This window comes from Aquarana catesbeiana, linkage group LG13 (assembly GCF_042186555.1).
Source record: "Aquarana catesbeiana isolate 2022-GZ linkage group LG13, ASM4218655v1, whole genome shotgun sequence".
Classification (NCBI taxonomy): domain Eukaryota; kingdom Metazoa; phylum Chordata; class Amphibia; order Anura; family Ranidae; genus Aquarana; species Aquarana catesbeiana.
Window position 1 is genome coordinate 82506418 of NC_133336.1, and position 21931 is coordinate 82528348.

Here is a 21931-nt window from a genome sequence, read left to right on the forward strand (position 1 = left end):
AATTTAATATTTACAATTTACAATACAGTATGTACATAACAGAATACTTTTCACAACTTTCAGTTTAGCTCAATTTTAATACTGTGAAGGCCATGCTGCTATCACAGGCTGGAAAGTGGAAGGTTTGCATACCACTGAACCTTTTGTTGTAGCTACTGCTCACCTTTTACTGTATAATCCAATAACCAATCTTCTTATAGCCTAGGCCATCTTTATGTAAAGCAATAATTCTTTTTTTCAGATCCTCAGAAAGTTCTTCTAGTGTCCAGTGACCAGTATGAGAGAGTTAGAGTGCTTACACCAAATTTAACACACCTGCTCCCCGTTCACACCTGAGACTCTGTAACACTAATGAGTCACATGACACCGGGCAGGGAAGATGGCTAATTGGGCCCAATTTGGACATTTGTACTCACTTTTGTTGCCAGCGGTTTAGACATTAATGGCTGTGTGTTGTTATTTTGAGGGGACAGCAAATTTACACTGTTATACAAGCTGTACACTCACTACTTTACATTGTAGCAAAGTGTAATTTCTTCAGTGTTGTCACATTAAAAGATATAATAAAATATTTACAAAAATGTGAGGGGTGTACTCACTTTTGTGAGATACTGTATATAGTCGTTTATAAATATTCAGCAATTGAAAGTAAAATCTTGTCACTCAATCATCACAGCTTGCTGGAGAAAATACATATAATGAGTTTAAATACTGAATATTGTATTCACTCAACATGCATACCTATTTGATCAGAAAAATTGTCCTCACTCCTCTGCCAGTTTGGAGTCGACTTTCCACTGCTCACTAAATCAGTCTGGGTGTTTTGCCTGTCGATAGAAGCTGGTGATCTACGACCCACTCCAAACCTGTTCATAAGAAAAGTTACATACAGTTATATAGGTGGCTGTGGCCTTTTCCTGACATTTGTTGTTTACAAGTAAAAATCTGTATTTTTTGCTAGAAAATTACTTAGAACCCCACACACATATATATCTATATATATCTCTATATATAGAGATATATCTATATATATATATTTAGCAGAGACCCTAGAGAATAAAATGGCGCTGCAATATTTTATCTCACACTGTATTTGCACAGTGGTCTTTCAAACGCAATTTTAAAAAAATACACTTTAATGGATTAAAAAAAAAAAAAAAAAATCATTAAATTTAGCCCTATTTTGTTTGTATAATGTGAAATATGACGTTACGCTGAGTAAATAGATACCCACGTCATGCTTTAAAATTGCGCATGCTCGTGGAACGGCAAAAAACTACGGTACTTAATCTCCATAGGCGATGCTTTTTTACAGGTTAACTATTTAGGGTTAAGGAGGAGGTCTTGTGCTAGAATTGTTGCTCTCACTCTAATGATCGTGGCAATAACTCACATGTGTTGTTTGAACATCGTTTACATTATGTGGGTGCGACTTATGTATGCGTTCGCTTCTGTGCGCGAGCTCGAAAGGATGGGGCGATTTAAATATTTTTTTAATTATTTAATTAAAGTTTTATTTTTACACTGTCCATTTCTTTTATCACATTTATTCATATTATTACAAGGAATGTTAACATCTCTTGTAATAGAAATAAGCATGACAGGTACTCTCTATTGAGAGATCTGGGATCAAAAAGTAATTTTTCCTTTAAGGGAAAAAAAAAAAAATATATATATATCTTTAAGGCCCAGAGGAGGAACTGACATCAGACGTTGCTCCGGTCATCCAAGGGCATCTTGCCCTCACTCGGCTTCCTGCTCAGGCCTCCGACTGGCTCCAGGCTTACCAATGGGTCCGGTACGCTCGGAGATAACCGGGAAGCGGCGGGGGGCACACCTCCCCTGCTGCCTATAAAAATCTTGCGAAGAATTAGCCGCTGAGACCACTTATATATGAAAGTTAATCGCCTGCTGTAAATAAAGATATCATGGTTATGGCAGCTAGCTGTGTCTATCCAGGAGCTCTTGCACTAACCTCTGCAGTCTCTAAGGTAGTGAACTGAAGCTTTATTTGTTGTAATATATGATTTTTGTTTGGCTATTTTTGTGCTAACTGCTTTGGCAAACTCTGTTATGCCTTGCAGACTTATTGAATTTGGCGCCATTAAAATCTGATGCCTTTGATGATGAACACTGCATGATTTCTCTCTGTGGGCTGTTTTTCTTTTGGCTTTAGTTAGCTAGAAGGTAAGAGCCAGTATGTAGTGTTGCATATTTTCACTGATAGACTTGGATGCAGGTGTGAGCCATGAGATTTAATAAAGGGTTTTCTTTTGTTATACTCCCAGCTTTGTTGTTTTCACAATGTCCGGGCTCCCTCTAGTGGTCGAGAAAGGAAATTAACAGCTTCCAAGTCTTTCAAATCAGTTTTTGTACGCATTTTAGGTAATCACTTTTTTACTAATTTATTATATAGGTAGATGTCAGTGGCCGTCTATTTGGGGTTCTTTTCATTGAGTATATGTTACAGTTTATATTTTGATATTTTTAGATTCTTAAATGGGCTTAATGGTTCTCCTATGACGCACAGATATCCTAGTATCTGGCAATACGGTTGTCCTGGTGGGTTTGCATAGTGACCTGAAATTATTTTTGGGGTAAGTAGCTATGGCTGATCTGAAACAGTTGTGTTTTTTTTTGTTTTTTGTTTCATATATATTATTTGTACTGTTAGGTTCTATGTAGGACCTGTTATTTTGTTTGTCTTATGTACATTTTTTATGTATTGCAGTGATTACTCTGTACACAGACAATTATGAATCTCCTGAAGAAGCTATATACTTTAGCAAAACATGTCGAGAATAAAGTTTTTGTACAGTAATACAATATATCCTTGAATAATTTAGTTGGATCTTAATGTTTTCTCACTAAGATTGTTATATCTTTTTAACTACTTGCCGACCGCCGCACGCCAATATACGCCGGAACAATGGCAAAGGTGGGCAAATGGGCGTACAGGTATGTCCCCTTTAATTTGCAGGCTAGTGCGCACCCGCTGCGTACTGCGTGACCATGCCCGCGGGTCTCCCGGACTCCATGTCCGCCGGTGTCCCGTGATCGTGTCATGGAGTGGCAGAATGGGGAGATGCCTATGTAAACAAGGGATTTCCCTGTTCTGCCTAGCAACATGACAGAGATCTAATGCTCCCCTGTCATGTTGTAGTGAGTCCATCCCCCCTACAGTTAGAATCACTCCCTAGGACACACGTAACCCCTTGATCACCCCCTAGTGTTTAGCCCCTTCCCTGCCAGTGTCATTTACACAGTAATCAGTGCATTTGAATAGTGTCAAAAGCATCCGATGTGATCGCCGCCATTACTAATAAAAAAAATTATTAATAAATGCCATAAATTTAACCCCTATTTTGTAGACGCTATAAAACGCAAACCAATCAATATATGCTTATTGCGATTTTTTTTTTTTTTTACAAAAAATATGTAGAAGAATACATATCGGATTAAACTGAGAAAAAAATTTTGACTGTGTGCATGGCATTATGAAATCTGAAGACTACCAAATAATTCTGGGGTGCAATGTAGGGCCCAGTGTTAGAAAGTTGGGTCTCTGTCAGAGGTCATGGGTCTTACAGCAGGACAATGACCTCAACGCAAGTCAAAAAGCATCCTGAAATGGTTTAAGAAAAGCACTGAAGAGTACTGAACTGGTCAGCAATAAGGCCAGATCTAAATGTCATAGAGCACCTATGGAGAGATCTTAAAACAGCAGTTGAGAAAAGGAACCCTTCCAATATGAAAGACCTGGAGCAGTTAGCAAAAGAACAGTGTTCCAAAATTCCAGTAGAGAGTAAGAAACTCATTGATGGTTACATGAAGTGATTGATTTCAGTTATTATTTCAAGGGGTGTGCTACCAAATATTAACCACTTTAGCCCCGGAAGATTTGGCTGCTCAATGACCAGGCCATTTTTTGCGATACAGCACTGCGTCGCTTTAACTGACAATTGCGCGGTCATGCGATGCTGTACCCAAACAAAATGTCCTTTTTTTCCCACAAGTAACGTTTTCTTTTGGTGGTATTTGGTCACTTCTTCGGTTTTCATTTTTTGTGCTATAAACGGAGGCGTCAAAGAGCTGACATACAGCTGCGATAGCTTGCGCAGGGGAGCCAACCTGCCGCAGTACAACTGCAGCGGCTGGTCCGGAAGAGATTAAATAGAGGGTGCCAATTATTTCGACCAGACCATTTTTGGAGTTTTGCATGGAATGTGTCAGATTTGGCTTTGGTTTCTTCACATTTTTGTGTCATACCAATACAAACAAACAAAAGAAATAAATATGAGAATGCCTAAACATTTGTAATTTTCTGGGCAAAGTGGTGCATTATCAAACAGAAATGAAGGGATGCCAATGTTTTTGAGCATGACTGTATATCACAGACAATACTGTACTTTGTTAAACTGCAATATAGTTGTTATCAGCTAATTCTCCAAACATTTTTCTTTTTTACTGAACAAGATATATAGTAAATGTTTGCCCTGTGCAATTCAACAGAAATGCTGAAGCATAACAGCACATTATTTGTGAAAAGAAAGCATACCAATATTACCAAGAATACAACACATTTCTTTGTCACACCTATTTGGGTCCTGAGATGTGACACTGTAGTCGCAGTCATTCATTACATAGATGGGCTCACTGCTGTGATTACTTGCAGGGCTAAATTTATTTCTAAAAAGTCACAGCCTCCATATTTCAAATCGCAATATATATATATATATATATATATATATATATATATATATATATATATATATAAAAAAGCTGATCCCCAAATTTACAGCATGTCTAATTGGTTATACAATATTATGCCCAAACAAAGGTGGATACTGCTGACCCTGGATGATGTCTTAATGAAGATGGTATTGCTCTTCTGGAGAGAAAGGAAAATTAGAAACAAAGAAGACTGACAGCAGAAAAATACCAAGTTGCCCATCAAGTCTAACCCTGCAATCAACACTTACAATAAATATATTACTTTTAGCATGAACTCACTTAAGTATATGAAATGCTACGTGATAAAAAATGAATAAAGTACCTTCGTCCTGAAACTTACACAATGAATTTAGAAAAATATATAAATTTATTATACAGAAAAGATTTTTAGTTAAAAACAGACAGATATATACTAAATACCAGGTGCAACTCGTAAGAGGCACCCAATTCTCTGACACTTTTCTGGGAACAGAAAGATCAAACAAATTCTGCAATATTTTTAACGGAAACAATTCTCCAGTTGCAAACTCTACATGTTTCACGGTGACCCACTTCCTCAGGAGTAAACTTGTCAGAGAATGATTTACAAGAAAAACATATAAAGTAAACCAACATGTAAAAAATATGTGCAAATCAGATAACGGAAATAGAACGGGTCACCAAAGTATATATATAGATGGAAAAGAAACCATTATTTCTTTTTGAGGCTAGCCATTTGGGTGAGTTTTCTTCTCCTCCTATAACTACATTCCTATTGGGTCCTATCTATACTACAGGGGGTTTCCCTAGGGGGTTTACCATGATTTCTATATACATTTGAGATCACGGATATATGACGTCTCACTATGTTGGTTGGTGACCTGTTTGGTTTCCGTTGTCTGATTTGCATATATTGCAATATATTTTTTACATGTTGGTTTACTTTATAGGTTTTTCTTGTAGATCATTCTCTGACAAGTATACTCCTGAGGAAGCGGGTCACCGTGAAACATGTAGAGTTTGCAACTGGAGAATTGTTTCCATTAAAAATACTACGGAATTTGTTTGATCTTTCTGTTCCCAGAAAAGTGTCAGAGAATTGGGTGCCTCTTACGAGTAGCACCTGGTATTTAGTATATATCTGTCTATGTTTTTAACTAAAAATATTTTCTGTATAATAAATTTATATATTTTTCTAAATTAATTGTGTAAGTCCATACTGTACCATGAGAGTCCATTTTGCCTCCACTTTTTTCGATTTGTCTATGAACTCACTTAACAGGAAACATATATGTGCATAGGTCTGTTTTAAATACATTTTTAAATCAATGTTAAGTTCGTACATGATTTTTTTTTAATAATTCAATAACAAAAATTAACTTGGTGCTGTTGGCTTTTTATTATTTCCTAGCACAGTGTTTTTCCACCTTTACATACTTTTTCTTGCCACTGTATGTATGGTAACTTAAGTATAAAAAAGCAATTTGCAAGCACCAGTTGATAGGTGACAGAAATCAATTGCTGGAAACCAGGTTAATGGTCTTACAACAACTAACTTCTGATGACAGCTTGGTCAAGCCAATGGGAAGCATGCATTGTAACATGCACATTTAAGCGTCAGTTCTTGCTGACATGCATGCCGATGACTGTAATAAGTACATATTATGAGTTGCACCAAGTCAAAGTGAAGTAAACTGCAGATGGAATTGTAAATGCAGAAAGAGCAATGTAATATGAAAAGAAAACTAACATGAATTATACTGACCAACCTTTTATTCCCATAACAGATTACTGCTGAAATTTAGTTTCTCTGTACATGTTACTGTACAGAGGTTGTTATGGTCAACGCAAAGTACAACCAGAATGAGAAAGATGTACCCCAAATAAGGCTAATCACAAGATGCTGTAAAAAATTTTGGCAGACAATTGTCAACGCTGTAATATAAAACGTAACTACAAAAGCCAGAACCAAAACAGGAGTAATTTATTGCTTCATCGGTAGCATGGTTGAAAATTAAAAAAAAAACAAAAAACTAGGAAGCTCCACAGAATTTATATTTAATACTGATCTAAAAGGAGGGCAATACACTTAGCCAAGGCAAATGCCAATTTAAATCCAGTCACAATAGCAGAATAAAAAAGTCTTTACAGGTCCCATCGATGGGAGTCAGACTATTTCCTTTGATCAATCACTCCAATGGTAAACCCCTTCTATCATATCTGGAGATTTCATTTCTACTTACAATAACATCTAATACTCAATGTTGGATATTACCATCTCACCTGACAAGGAATTTCACTCTCTGAAAGCCTATATAGTGAAAAAAATATCCTTTTTAATGAGGATTTACAACTGGCTGCCCCTGTCACATTCCCAAAGCTGAAAGGCTGAATAGAAAGTTTTTAATTCAAAGAAAACAGACATTGCATGCCCAGAAATAGAAATGTATAACTACTTGGAAAAACAACTAGGAGGCAATTCAAACCTACAAATCCCAATGCCAAAATGTTTGTGGTACAACATGGAGGAAAAACATACCCTTCAGGCATGGATTTCTGCCTGCGCTGGGAGCCTCCACTGGAGCCGGTATCACTGGAGGTGGAAAGACTGCTAGGAGAGCTACGACTTTGCTGAGATCGTCCAAGAGCCACAGATGACACAGAGACATAAATCTCTGAACCTGGAGACAGCCTTATTTAAACCAAATAAGACAGATTTATTGCACACAGTAGGAGAGAGCTTAATTAGCTACAAAAAATATATATATGAACGCTATCAAAGTGAGAAAAGGAAAGCATGAAACACATGCAGTCAAGAAGATGATTTAAAATGAATGTGGTAAAATGTATAAAAGGGAAAGCCAAGATGTTTTACAATTCAGTTGCAGTTGTCAATTCCTAAAATGCCTCTTGGCTATGTAGCCTCCCTGGCGGTATTCCCGAGTGTGGCTCGGGGTTAAAATTCAGTACCATTAGCGGTAACCCCGAGCCACACTCGGGATCGCATTGCAGGATCCTGGGGCGGCGTTACTTACCTTGTCCCCGGGATCCTGCGATGTCCCCCACAGTGTCCGAGGACTCCGTCCTCCTCCGAAGCCTCTCCGTGCCAGGCTCCGTTCCCTGCGAGCGGCGCGACGCACGGGGGCGGAGCCTGGCGGCAAATTCAAAAAAAATTCAAAATCATAACACATACAGTACTGTAATCTTACAGATTACAGTACTGTATGAAATGATTTCACATCCCATTTGTCCCCAGTGCTCTGGCCCATGCCCTGCATGCAGTTTTATGTGATATATACTGTTCTTTCTGCCTGGAAACTGGAGATTGTCCATAGCAACCAAAAAGTGTCCCTTTACGTCAAAAATGGCTTTAGACCAGCTAGAAAACAGCGATAGTAAATTAGAACACTTGCAGAATTGAGCGATAGTGAATTGTGGGGAAATTTATTTTATTACTATTTTTTAAAATTTTTTTTAATTATTTATTTTTATTTATTATATTATAATTTATGTTTTTGTGTTTCAAACTTTATCATACCCGGGATATCTACTAGACTCTGGTTTGGACAGATTTAAGTGTGTTATTGTTAAGATTTACAGACCTACAATATAAAACGCCAAATTTCCATGCAAAATAATTGTACCGCTTTCAGCACCTAAAATCCGAAATAATCATACCGCCAGGGAGGTTAACCGAAGATGGTTGTTTAATATAATAGCTGGCCTCGGCCACAACTAGAGAGGGCTTGAGACATGAAAGAAAGCATGACAAAGCTCAATTGTACCAGAAAATTTGAGATTCACCAATAACTTCAACTGCCTATATTTCTGAACCAAGATTGTTTTGACGTGAGGTTTTCACATAGTCTAATCCTGACCTATGTATTTTTCTAATCAAATGTTCAGTGTAAATTGGACATGATCTGCTTTAAAGTTCATTGATAAGATTTTCTTGAATGCACACCATAGTTGAGTAGGTTTGAACAAGAAAAAAAAATCAATACCCACATTGCAATGGAAGTTTGTCTTACTCATAAAAATTGAATTTTGACTTACCTGTAAAGCCCACATGTTGTAGTACAGTACAAGACATAGACTAGATATTTCTAGTCCTGAAACTGCTGCCTTTAGGTGATTGGTCACTGGCAAAGCTTTTGTAGATGTCCCCTGGATGTAGCCCTATAACCCCATTTCACTCCACAAGACATCGTTGCAGAGAAATCTGCCTTATGCAGGTAGGCTGCCTGCTCCATTATAGAAGTACAATGAGGTGCAGGGACCAGTGTTAAAATAGAGACCCGTTCCACTGCAAGAGAAGCATCGTCACCCCGTTGCAGCTTGAGTGTTTTGCCAACCTTTGCCAAATGAATGGTTCCTTTGTGCCTGGTGTCTGCCAATGCTATCAGTGAGTGTCTTTCCCTGTGGCACTCAGAGTAGGATGCAGAAATGGGGTAAGTGTGCCCGAGGAGGGATACTGCAACTTAAAGCGGAGTTCCACCCAAAAGTGAAACTTACACTTGTTGTATTCCTCCCTCCCTCCCTCCGGTGCCACATTTGGCACCTTTCAGGGGGGACAGGATGACCTGTCTTTCTTGTATTGACGTCACAGCCTGGGCTCCCTCCTCTGCAGTCTTATAAAGGCAGAAGTGGTGGCCTGTGTTGTGATGTAACACATAGTCTTCCACCTAAGACTAAGCTTTGAATTTTTAATTGTCAAGTTTAAAACTTTAAACACTTGAAAAGTGAGTAAACAGAAACATATTCATGATTTCCTGCACAAGCTGAATACTATTTAGGAGACACTTAAAAAATGTACTTAAAGTAGATATTGATTCTCTTAAACACTTGCCCACTTTCCCATTCCTGACCAGGCCAATTTTCAGCTTTCATCGTTATCGCACTTTGAATAACAATTGCGCGGTCATGCAACACTGTACCCAAACAAAATTGTTATCTTTTTTCCACACAAATAGAGCTTTCTTTTGGTGGTATTTAACCACCGCTGGGTTTTTTATATTTTGCTAACTAAATGAATAAAGACCAAAAATTTTGAAAAAAACCCCCAAAGAAACGTTTTTCTAGTTTGTTATAAAATTTTACAAACAGGTAATTTTTCTCCTTCACTGATGTGCACTGATGATGCGGAACTGATAGGCTTCACTGATGAAGAGGCACTGTTGGGCACTGGTAGGCAGCACTGATAGGTGACATTGATGACGAGACACTGGTGGCATGAATTGGCAGCAGCGGTGGGCACTGATTGGGAGCAGCGGTGGGCACTGATTGGCAGCAGCGGTGGGCACTGATTGGCAGAAGCTGATTATTGGCTCTTTTCTCCTTTCCTCCACATGCTGACCGCATGAGAAGGAGCGGTGAAGAGAGCCGGCAACTGGCTTCTGTTGACATCGTGAACAGCTGTGATTGGACACAGATGATCACGTGGTTAAGAGTCGCTAATTGGCTCTTTAACTCAATCTGTGTTCTGCATAACACAGAGCGCGCTGCCTGCACCCAGCAGCGGGCGCGAACATAGGAGGCCGTCATATGACAGCCTCCCAGAACTGGACGACCGCACTGTAGCCGTCATTCGGCTATAGCGCAGTCGGCAAGTAGTTAATGTGGGTTACAGTATCTATCCGTTAACAGAACAAACCTGTCTTACCTTTCTAAGTCGCTGATGCTGGTCCCTATATGGGTCGAGCCTTTACCTGTCCCAGTAAGCATACCTTCCCCGGAGGGGTTTTCAGAGTCTGGGAAGCATAGGAATAGACCACTACCATGGACTTGTATAGCACCCTGCAGCTAATTACATGCATTACACTCAGTGCCAAGGTGAGCGCCTTGGCAGAATCCCATGCCTGAAGCTATATTACAGACCGTCCCCATAGCATGGAGTCTGGATACAGTTTCCAAGGTGATACAGAGGTTACACCAATCAGTATGCAGTGTTTCTAATGTTATAGAGAAAATGTACTAAAAAATTCAAACAAAGGAAACAGGTTAAGCAAATAAAAAAATCTCCAAATGGGAGACCTCAACTGCCTAAGGACACTAGCAAAAAATGGAGGACTCATGAAGTGAGGTGGGGTTATAGGGGAATGCCTGTCCAAAAGCTTTACCAGTGTCCAATCCCTTGAAGGTAGGAGCCTATAACCCATAGTCTATGAATATCAGCCTCTGTCTTGCATTGTACAATAAAGATATAAGCTGTACATCAATTTAGAAAAAAAATGTAAACATACAGATTTATCAGCTTGTTGAATACATATTCATATCATAAATATTCAACCTTGCACATAGGAAAATGTTACAGAAGTAATAAATTAGATGTGTTTAATGATCTCAGCTCTGCATTTTGAGGTAATATCCTGGCTTTAATGACATCAGGCATTAAAGTGGACTTTCAGTAATTTAACGTTCCATCTACGAAATCCTCTGTTCTTGTTGTTTTAACTATGGATAGTAAAACATTTTTTTTTCTGCCCACTTCCTGTTTCTTGTCTGGTCATTAGCCTAGGCTTATGAGATCATGCACAGCGCTCTCTCTCTCGCTCTTGTGAGTGTTTGCCAAGAAGGGAGGGGTGGGGGTGAGTCATAAGAGGGCCAATGAGAGCTGCAGGGCTACAGAGCTGGAGGTGTGCCTCTGGGTGTCTGTGTAAATCCAGGAAGTGAACAGGCAGCAGCTTCAGCTGCCCACAGTTAAAATGGATGCAGCCGGACTTAGTGGAGGGAAATTTCTGCAGCATATTTGGCAAGTACAGAATCACAGTACAAAAATATAAAATAATATGCAAAGTGATTGGAGGGAAGGTTCAGAATGGCAAAGATGTTTTTATTACAAATTATGTGAGCAGACTGCAGTTCCTCTTTAACTTGAAAGGTGGCCATATACAGTCAGATATTTTTGAGTGATGTGAAAATATACTAGTGATTATGAACCATTGTAAGTGTAAGAATTGTTTGGTATCCCACTCAGAGATTTTCCTGTATGTCTTAAAATCCATGTATGAACCCAAGTTGCAGCACACACCCCATGTAATCGGTCTGGAATATGCCTGGGAAAAAGCAAGAGAAACTTTTTTTTATGATCCTACCTCTTGTTCTCCAGAGGACGTCCATCGCTGGAAATACTCCGTGGAATGTTTGCAGAACGTTCTGGTGTCTGTATTTTTGAATCGCCTTTAACAGAGGAGACCCTTGACGATACAGGGCTCTGTAGCTGAGAAGGAACTTGTCGAAGCCCGGCAGCCTCACCCTTAGCTGCATTTCTTTGCCACTTGTTATTGTTCCTGAAAGGGAATTTCAACTCATATGGGATCCCCTCTGTTACTTTGTATTCCACTGTTGGCATGCGATACGTCTCTGAGCAACCTCTATTTTAAAAAAATAAATAATCTGTCAAAACGCATGGATTCAAAGAAAAAACTGGCTATTTCTTTTTACCTTCCATATATTATAGGTAATAGAGTACATATCCATTCAAAGACCACCCCATTAAAGCGGAGTTCCAGGCATTGTATCAACCTCTCCAAGTGCCCCCCCAACCCCACGTTCGTGATCACTTCCTATTATTTACTGGGCCTTTTTTTACTTTCCTTGTCAATTCTCTGCTTCCGCATTACCTTGTCATGTCTGTCCACTGGCTCCTGGGATATGAGTGTTATCAATCCCAGAAGTCATTAGGCATCCTCCGCTTCAATGTGCGTTCCGGGCTTTGTACGCACTGCGCATGCGCAAGATCGAGAGGTGCATCCTGGGTAGCCAGCAGAGCCATATCCCTGAAGGAAATACCAGTGAGCTTCAGATGCCCACCCTGAAGATGAGAGCATGCTCGGTGGGGCAGCAAAGTACATTTTTTTCTTTAAAAAAACATTTAGAAAATCTACATAAACTACTAATCTGGTTTGGTATAGCTTTAGGCGCAAACAGCACGGGTGTGTTTTTTTTTTATAAAACAGCTGGAGCTCTGATTTAAGGTTTTGACATTACAAAGTTATCTGCTGCAGTAATTTTAAAGCCAGATTAAAGATTTCACAAGCCTTTGCAGCTCATGAGCCACAATTAAATATGACAAAAACAGGTTAGTCACAACAAGCTTGAAACACAACACTAAAAAACAAAACAAAAAAAAAAACATAGTTCTTACAAACATTCAACATCTTAAAAGAAACCTGTCAACAAAGAATGAAGGGAGCTACTATCTGATTCAGGTTAAAAGGCGTATGAGCCACCAATGTCATTTTTATCCGTAATTCCGTTCATATCTAGTCCCTCACCTAGAACATCATGCAATATTTGCATACGTTTTCCAGGTTAGTCACTAAGTAGTAAGGAAAGGATAAGGATGGCAGCGCTGGATCACACAATTTTCCATAATATGAGTCAGCAATGGCAGCTCCAATATTCTTTTTTTTTTAATTATTTTTATTACGTTTTACGATTACAATATCACAATAGCTTGATATCAGGCCTATCACAAGACATAGTACACAAACGACCTCAGCACTGGGCTTTCAGTATAACTGGAAAGCTGGACATGAACAAGTTCTCAGCAAGTTTTGCTGCAGAAATACATTAGATGCAATTCTTTACATTTAAAACATATACTAGCTCCACAGATCTTTTACAAACCACCGGACAACCAAATGAAAACAGCATTCAAAAGTAAATATATAGACCCAAAGCACACCTCCATATAAGTGCAATATATACTTCCCTGAGAGTTATGCCAAATTAGTTTAATCGGACACTGTAGATGAATTGTTTATCCAACCACCCCATACTTTGTCATATTTGGTAGGTATTCCCCTGCCAGTGTACGTGGCTTTATACAAGGGGAGGGCTTTGATAATAAGTGCCTTCCATGCTGGAATAGACGGAGGGTTGGACTTTTTCCAGGACAGTACGATTAGCTCCGATAGTCTTAACTTGGCAGATACCCTTCAGAGCGTATGTGTGGGCTAAAACAAAACATGATGCCGCTAAACCTGGAAGTTCCTTCTGCATGTGTGACAAACACAGGATGTGCTGTTGTATCCTGCTAAGTCTCACCCAACTAGTTTGGTCCTTATGGCTTCATCAAGGATGTCAAATTAAGTCCTTCATATCTGGTGAATTTTTTGAAGGGGGATGGAGAGTTCTGAGATTTTCACTGTGGTGAAGGCACTGGTACACAACACGGGTTGTGGATTAATTTTACTTAAAGCTGGAAGATTTTCTGAACACAAAGGACTCTTTCCATTGCAGTAATCCTAACATAAGAGGGCTATATTTGTTCACAAATATTTATGTTTGCATTGAGATGATTTGGGTGCTGTTTTTTATTATGTTTTATACAGCCAAACAATTTTTAGCATTTATGCTACTAATGAGCGGCCGCTAATTGTTCCATTGTGGGCTTTAGACTTTTAGTCAATTACATGTATATGTATTATACCAGCTGAACACAACATACATAAAAGAAAGAGGGTGCTTATGTTTGTGTTCCCTCTTCACTTTGTTCATAACATGTTACAGGAAGTCCCTGAGTTACGAACACAATACGAACACAATAGGGACTGTAGGTTTGTTCGTAAGTCGAAGTTGTTCGTAAGTCCCAACACTGCATTTGTAAGTGTAACTTCTGGTCGGAACACTGCATTTGTAAGTGTAACGTCTGCCTGTGCATGGATGTGGGTTGTTCCAGGCGCTTGTTATGTTATCTGGGGTTCTTCTGGCCATGCAGTACATGTATTACTGCAGTATGGGATGTGTCCGGAGGTATCCAGGACCAGCGTGGTGCACAAGTGGTCAGCATTTGAGGCCATTCGTAAGTAGGAGTCATTCCTAACTCGGGTGTTCGTAACTCGGAGACTGCCTGTATTCAGTTTGCTCCTTTTTCAGGTCTTGCTCTTTTGATGGACATGATATATTACAATACAGTTAAGATGCCAGCATCCCTTGTGTGCTCCATTATTTTATGCCATGTTTTGTCGATTTAGGTACAGGAAAAAAAAAAAACACTTTTTATTGTCTGCCACCAGAGCATGTCATTTACAGACCTGCCTAGTTTAGTTTGATCTGTTTGCTCAGCTGAAGCTACAATGGAAGGTGCGCTACTTACAGATTTCTACCTGCCAGAAAGAATAAGTGAGAACATTCACTCAACTTGACTATTCACAGTCAAGAACATATATGTCTGTACTGTAGTAAATGGATTGTTGAATCCAAATTCGATAGGTACCCTAATTTTGTATATCAATATACATATAAAAATACACAAGCAATATGAAAACATTAGGAACATTTAATAGGGTTGTCCTGGTCTTAACCTCTGCATAAAAGTGAGTACATACTTCTGTTCTCTAATGTAAAACAAGTCCCTGTCCCTATGTCTATTTAATAGAGATAAAATAACATAACATGCACAATATATGTTTCCATACATGATATCTGCATCTTATTTTGGTAGATCTGAATTCAATATCAGTGTGAAGAGGGAGATATCAAAGATCTATGGGGAGTTTTGTGGTCTTTTTAGAGCAAGTCCATCCACTGACATTTGGATAGATGCCTATTGGCTGTTCTTTTTAGATCTTCTGTGGACTATCCTAGCACAATTTCTGGGTTTGAGATCTTACATATATGTAAATAAACAAAACCCCTAAATGAATACCTGCGTGGGATTCCATCATCATGTGGAGGGATGATGACAACTTTAACTGTCACTGATGTTCTAAGGAGGTCAATCATTTGTTCATGGCTCAGGGTGGCCACAGCAACTTTGCAGATTTCAACCAGACGGCTTCCTTGCCTTAAACCTGCCTGCCATGCATAACCATAAGGCTCTACCTCGGCAACTATTCCTTCATAATTAACATGGAAGCCAAGCTGTCCGAGTCCATTTCTTCTCAGTGTCATTTCCACTGTCTCACAACCTTTAGTGATGATCTGAAATTTAAAATGCTGTTAGTAATGTAAGGAAAATCAGATATTCAAACATGTATAAACACAGTAGAAGTGACTTGGAAAGGCAAGGCCATTTAGGCAATCCCACTACATAAAATATAATACTCTGAACCTCTTGTAGTGTACAATCTCTGTTATACCACTCTCATGGTAAAGATATTTTAATTAAATAAAGCACATTCATAATCAAAACACTTAAAGAGAAAGTAAACTCTCCCACTCTGATGCTATTTTTCATTTAGTCCATTATAATAAGTAATTATCAAACTATAGCCACTGTAATCCAGCCCAAATCGCATATTACTTACTGTTTAAAGAAACTTTAAAAAACTTGTTTCCAGGGGTTAGGCAGCGCCATCTTAAGTATTGTTTTCTGAGTCTACAGTAGAGTGTATTTCCGCCCTTACATTGAGCACTTCCTGTACTGTTAACCAAGCCTCCTTCTCAATCCAACGTTTCTATGGCAACCCTGTTTAACTGCTTATAGCTGACTTGTTTTATGTCATAGTATTTACTTTAGCTTCAGCTGATAAGGCTGCAGTAATCCTGTCCAATGCCCAAGTTTACACTGCATGTGATGTCACATGGTCACATGGGGTATAGTATGAAGCTGTGAGTGATTATGCAGTCTAAGCAAGTAAGGAGATAGCTACAGTGTTCATTAGGGTTTTTTATGCCGATTTACACGGGACAAAGTTGTCGGGGAGAGTTTACAACCACTTTAAGATCATTCGTTTTTAGTAGGTCCAAACTAATATGCTGTGTAACATCCTGTCTAAATTGGTAAGAACCTCTCAGTGATTAGTACAGAAACTAAAAGCATAGAATCCATCAATACCTCCAATATCTGGAGCAATATTAAATGCAATGCAACAGTAATTAAGAGTCTGCACACCCCAGTGGTGGTAAAAGTCCCAGTATGCAAAGCCTAAGTCTGCTACCTGGCCAAGATCTGCCCATGATTAATACTGGAGTTTGCATTCCGATACCCACACTCCATGAAAGATAAATGTTGTCACCTGTGTGTGATATATTATACTTCGAGACAGAGTTAAATGTTTTTAGAACTTAGGTGACTTTTCAACCATGACTCATCTATGTCTTACTTCCAGCCTCTTGACAATCTCCTTTATATCATCTGTGTTGTGGCTATAACTTCTTACGAACACACTATCCCCTCGCTCATAGAACATCTTAATAGTTGTGTTGTTGGACGTCCATCCTATAATATCACGGCTTGAACAGTTGAAGAGAACACTTTTTGTCTCTTGATCAATCAGGGCCAGTATTTCATTTGAAACACATAAAAGACAATCAATTTCCAGAGCATTACTGAAGTCTTCAACTTGCACACTCCATACAATTGCTCCTGTGCTGTACAGCTCAGCCCATGAGTATGGCTTTGCCTTTTCCTTTTTCTTTGAGGCCAGTGAGATAAATGGGAACTTTCCAGATGAATCAATAGAGGTGTTGGTGACATTTTTTTCTGCAAGGTCTTTCAGGTACTCTTGATGGGTTCTCGTTGCCATTGCTAGGAACTTTTCAGACTTGTGAGCTGCATTCTCTGCATTAATAACTTTAGCTAAAAGAAAGTCCCTGAACACTGTGGATTTAGGAAAAGTAAAGCTTTTTGGGATTGGTGGGCCAAAGCCAGGCACATCTCTTGACCGTGTAACAGCAACGCTACAAAAGAAAAACAAATATTAAGTCCATTTAACAGATGAATAAAAAACAAGTGCTTTTCTACTTTTTTTTACCTAAATCAGCACATGAGCAAAGCTAATCACTAATATTTGAGGTAAGTTAAACTGAATGTGCATGTAAAATTCAACTGCTGAATTAGGTTTTCAAAATTATGTATGCATAAACATACAATCACATAAAATACAAAGAGAAAGTCTCTTAACCAAAATCCTTAAAGTTTATTAATGCACTGCGAAAATAGCCCCAGGGATTACAAGTGCTTACCAGAACTCCAAAATCACACACAGATATAAACTGCCACCAGATTCATGGGCAGCATATGCACAAGCCACTTGGTTCTTGAGGTTTTGACATTTCCTGAACCTGATAGCATTTTGTTTCTACCATAGACATACAATTGCATATTGCAAAAACGTTTGCGTCTGCAATTGCAGAGCTGATTGATTTGTCAGGAGTGTTTAAATTTCTGAGGTGTAGTTATCCTTATGTGTATCCAAAGGAATCCATAAATGCCGCAACTGCCATCTGATCTAGCCAAAATCACTATTCCAACTGCCCAGTTTGAAGACTATTATCTATGGGCAGCATAACAGCCAAGCAATAAAAAAAACTATTGAGCAGAGATGGCATTAGCACTGTCATTCATGTTTTACACTGTTGCATGTTAATGTGTTTAATCCATTTACAATCTGGACTTAGCCACTCTATAGGTTTGTGTAAACTATATGCTGACAATTGTAGGGATGTTCTCACATCTAATCTTCCTGCTACAAACTGATGAAAATGGCGCACTCAAACATTTTTACAATCAAGTGTAAATTTTAGGAGCAATATTTTAAGTCTGACAATTATTAATAATTTGTTAATGAGCATAAAATCTTAAAATAAATTAAGCTACAAAAGGGATCTATATGTAAGAGCAGTGTAAAGAGCTATGTGAATAAACTAAGCAAAGAACCGGATTTTAGATACTTAGAAGACTGAAAGCTGATCTGCTATTGGTTACTTATGTATAGTTCACACCACAGTTCACTGAACAATGCAGATAAATGAAGACCAACCTAAAAGCAGAAAGTGAAAAGAAAACAAGAAAAAAAGAACAAAAAGACTGGGTTGTCACGCCCTTTACTTAATGCCTATGAATGACATTCTCCATGACAGCACATGGTTAATAGCTGAGCTCAACCAAGTGAAACCACCATCATGTGCTTCACAGATCATATTACTGAAGTCAATATAAAAATTCAAGTGGCATGCAAAGTGGCCATTCACTGGGGAACCGTACCTGTAACAGACAGAGTCCGTGCATGGGTTGTGCACTCTTACGACCACAAAAACATGCTGGAAATGAGAGCGGATGTTCTTGGGACTGAACGGCTGGGCTCCAGGCTCTTGAAACACTATTGTCACAATATCGTTTCCAATGTGACGCTTTCTCAACAGCTGCAATTAAACAAAATCACAGCTTTAGGCACTTAAGCAACACAATAGAAGCTGTACTGCTAAAGATCCAAGCACAATGTATGTATAGTTTCTGTGAGGTTATATTACAGTAAACTAATCCCTGGATATGGAAAAATAGCACGGAAATACATATTAAAGCAAAAAAATAAATCTGTGACCTCCTAAATAATATAATCAATATAAATATGAGCCTAACAGCAGGAATCATTAATCTGATAAAGATTTAATTTGTAAAATTGGAAGACTAAAACAAATCTCTGTTTGCAAGGGAACCAACTGTGTAACATGGTTCCTTTTCAGACCTGCAAGTAAAAAAAAATAAGAACTGGAATGTAGCCCAAAACTTCGAAAGGCACCCTCGTGGGGGTTGTGAGAGGAGGCTGGATCAACCATCACATCACAAAAGCTGGTAGAGATTTGCATAACAAGAGAATCCCAGGCTACAGGGCTTCCAGAGCTCAGTTTCCATTGGTTAACATTTTAAAATGGCCAAAGGTTTATGTTACATTTTAACATGAACTGTGCAGGTAAAAGTTTTTTGTTTTTTTTTTTATACTGAAAATTGTGTTTTCCTTAAATTTAGACCAACCATTGCCACATTCTATGCAGATTCCAAAACAGACTAACATTAACTTAAAAAATAAAAAAATAAAATTAGGAGTATTTTTAGTCTTGCAGATGTTGCAACAATACACAGGTATACAGAAACAGCTCTGTTTTCAGCCATAGTACACAAAAGGCTGATTCATTCAATCCCTCCAAACCATGGTCTCTGACATCCCTGATTTTTTAAGGCATAAACACTGTATATCCATAGACATAACAAGTGAAAACATGCTATATTAAATGAATAATACATTTCCAATTTAACTCTGAATGCCCCCCACCCCCATTCACCAGCAGTAAATTCTATTTGTGAGCATAAAGCAAGCTGCAGGAATTCAGACTTCCGTTCCTATGGCAACACGTGCTGCCAACCACTTACTGTAGCGCACTTGTAATTATTTCTCTATGAAGCTGACTGTTTTAACTGCTTGGGATCTGCTTAATTACCTTAAATATAACATTACTTTATTGTCTATTTCCTATTAGGACATTCAGTTCTGGAGATGGAAATGGCAGTATCGCATGCTGAAACGACCGACTTTAATGCTCCAAGTTTAACGCTTCCTTTAATTTTAATAGTGGAACAATTGCTTGTGCATCAGATAGTAGTTTAACATGCCAAGCTTCCAAGGAAATCACATTTATTGCAGACGAAAGTTTAAAATATTTATGACTTTACAATTTAGACATATTAAAGGCTATTCTGCTAGGTTACACAATAGGTTACACAATGTGATTCAATTGTATGTGACACAATGCCTAAAATTAAAAAAAAAAAACTGATTCTACACAATGGGGCATTCCATTTTTTTTTGTTTGTAAAACTAAAATTACTTTGCTCAGACGTGTTTCTAGCAATCAACAAAATACAGTCTTCAATGCAATGGAAAAAAAGGTATACACAAATTTTATTTTAATTGAATCAAATAAGCATACATATCCGCTACCCTACCAATTTGTATTGCAAATATATTCTTACAGAAGGCTAAAAGAGGCAGAACCTTGTGTACTGTGCCGAAAATGTAAACATGTATTGTACAATGGAAACTGGATGGACATTTTTTTTTTAATTTTTAATATAAGCATATTAATTTATTTTTCTGGGTACTGGACATCTAAGGAGCATCACCACAGAACATCATCACTCGGCTCCCTCCTCTGGCTTTTAAGCTTTCAGGGTTAGATTAAATACAGGGTTAGACACAGTAGAAAGTTAAGCTCTCACTGCTGTCCCTCCCACTAGCAGCCCAATTCCTGTTCCGCAGGAGCTTACTGGAAGCAAATGTAAACATGCATTTGGGTACCTATTCCTTCCATATATAAAAATACAATATTTTGATGAATGTGCCAGGATTCACGTTTTTTAAAACAGCCTGAAAATTAGCTTTAAAGTCCAACTCCAGCCACAAATACAATTGTAATTGATGAGCAGCTCTTATCTCATTAGTGTTAATTTTGATGTCAAATTTCGATTTAGTTTTATTCATAGTTTTTTGACTAAAATGCCATTTTAGTTTTAGTCATCTGAATTGTTTTAGTTTTAGTCGTATTTTCGCTTACTAAAATCTAATGGGTTTAGTTAAATTGTAATGCATTATTTAAGCATTTCTCTAGAATTTCCAAACTCATTACAGGACTCTCTGAAAACATGTGGTGTGGCTGTTTCAAGATGCACAATAAGGAGGCACTTGAAGAAAGATGGGCTGCATGGTTGAGTTGTTAGAAGAAAGCCATTACTATGCAAATGCCACAAAGTATTCCACTTACAATATGCCAAACAGCACAGAGACAAGCCTCAAACCTTCTGGCACAAAGTAATTTTGAGTGATGAGGCCACAACCATAAACGCTACATTTGGAGAGGAATCAACAAGGCCTATGATGAAAGGTACACCATTTCTTCTGTGAAACACGGAAGTAGAATGCTGATGTTTTTGAGATGTGTGAGCCACAAAGGCACAGGAAATTTGGTCAACATTGATGGCAAGATGAATGCAGTATGTTATCAAGAAATACTGGAGGAACATTTGCATTCATCAGCCAGGAAGCTGCGCATGGGACGTACTTGGGCATTCCAACATGACAATGATCCAAAATACAAGGCCAAGTCGATCTGTCATTGGCTACAGCAGAATAAAGTGAAGGTCCTGGAGTGGCCATCTCAGTCTCCTGACATCGATATCATTGAGCCACTCTGGGGAGATCTCAAACGTGCAGTTCATGCAAGACAGCCCAAGAATTTACAGGAACTGGAGGCTTTTTGAAAAGAGGAATGGGCAGCTTTACCATCCGAGAAGATAAAGAGCCTCATCCACAAATACCACAAAAGACTTCAAGCTGTCATTGATGTTAAAGTATATTGCAGCATAAACTGCTCCCCCCCCCCCCCTCCACCAGTATACTACCGTGCTGTGCTGGGTGACCACTTACCAATGCTTCCCTGTAACTCCTTGACATTAGGGCTGCCTCAGGTGGCCAGATTTAGACTCTGAATTACA

General features: G+C 38.5%; 1 protein-coding gene across 5 annotated transcripts in view; it reads right to left on the reverse strand.

Annotated features, from left to right (window-relative positions):
• SIPA1L1 (signal induced proliferation associated 1 like 1) overlaps positions 1–21931 on the reverse strand; it is a 522698-nt gene that overhangs the window by 111142 nt on the left and 389625 nt on the right. For 4 of the 5 annotated variants that reach the window (XM_073608614.1, XM_073608618.1, XM_073608615.1 and 1 more), the window contains exons 8-13: positions 18650–18807; positions 16767–17343; positions 15368–15642; positions 11808–12086; positions 7253–7405; positions 742–866 (exon numbers count right to left, since the gene is read on the reverse strand). In XM_073608614.1, the coding sequence (XP_073464715.1) occupies positions 742–866; positions 7253–7405; positions 11808–12086; positions 15368–15642; positions 16767–17343; positions 18650–18807 (1567 nt within the window). The remainder of the gene's footprint in view (positions 1–741; positions 867–7252; positions 7406–11807; positions 12087–15367; positions 15643–16766; positions 17344–18649; positions 18808–21931) is intronic. The other variant, XM_073608616.1, reaches the window with a different exon arrangement.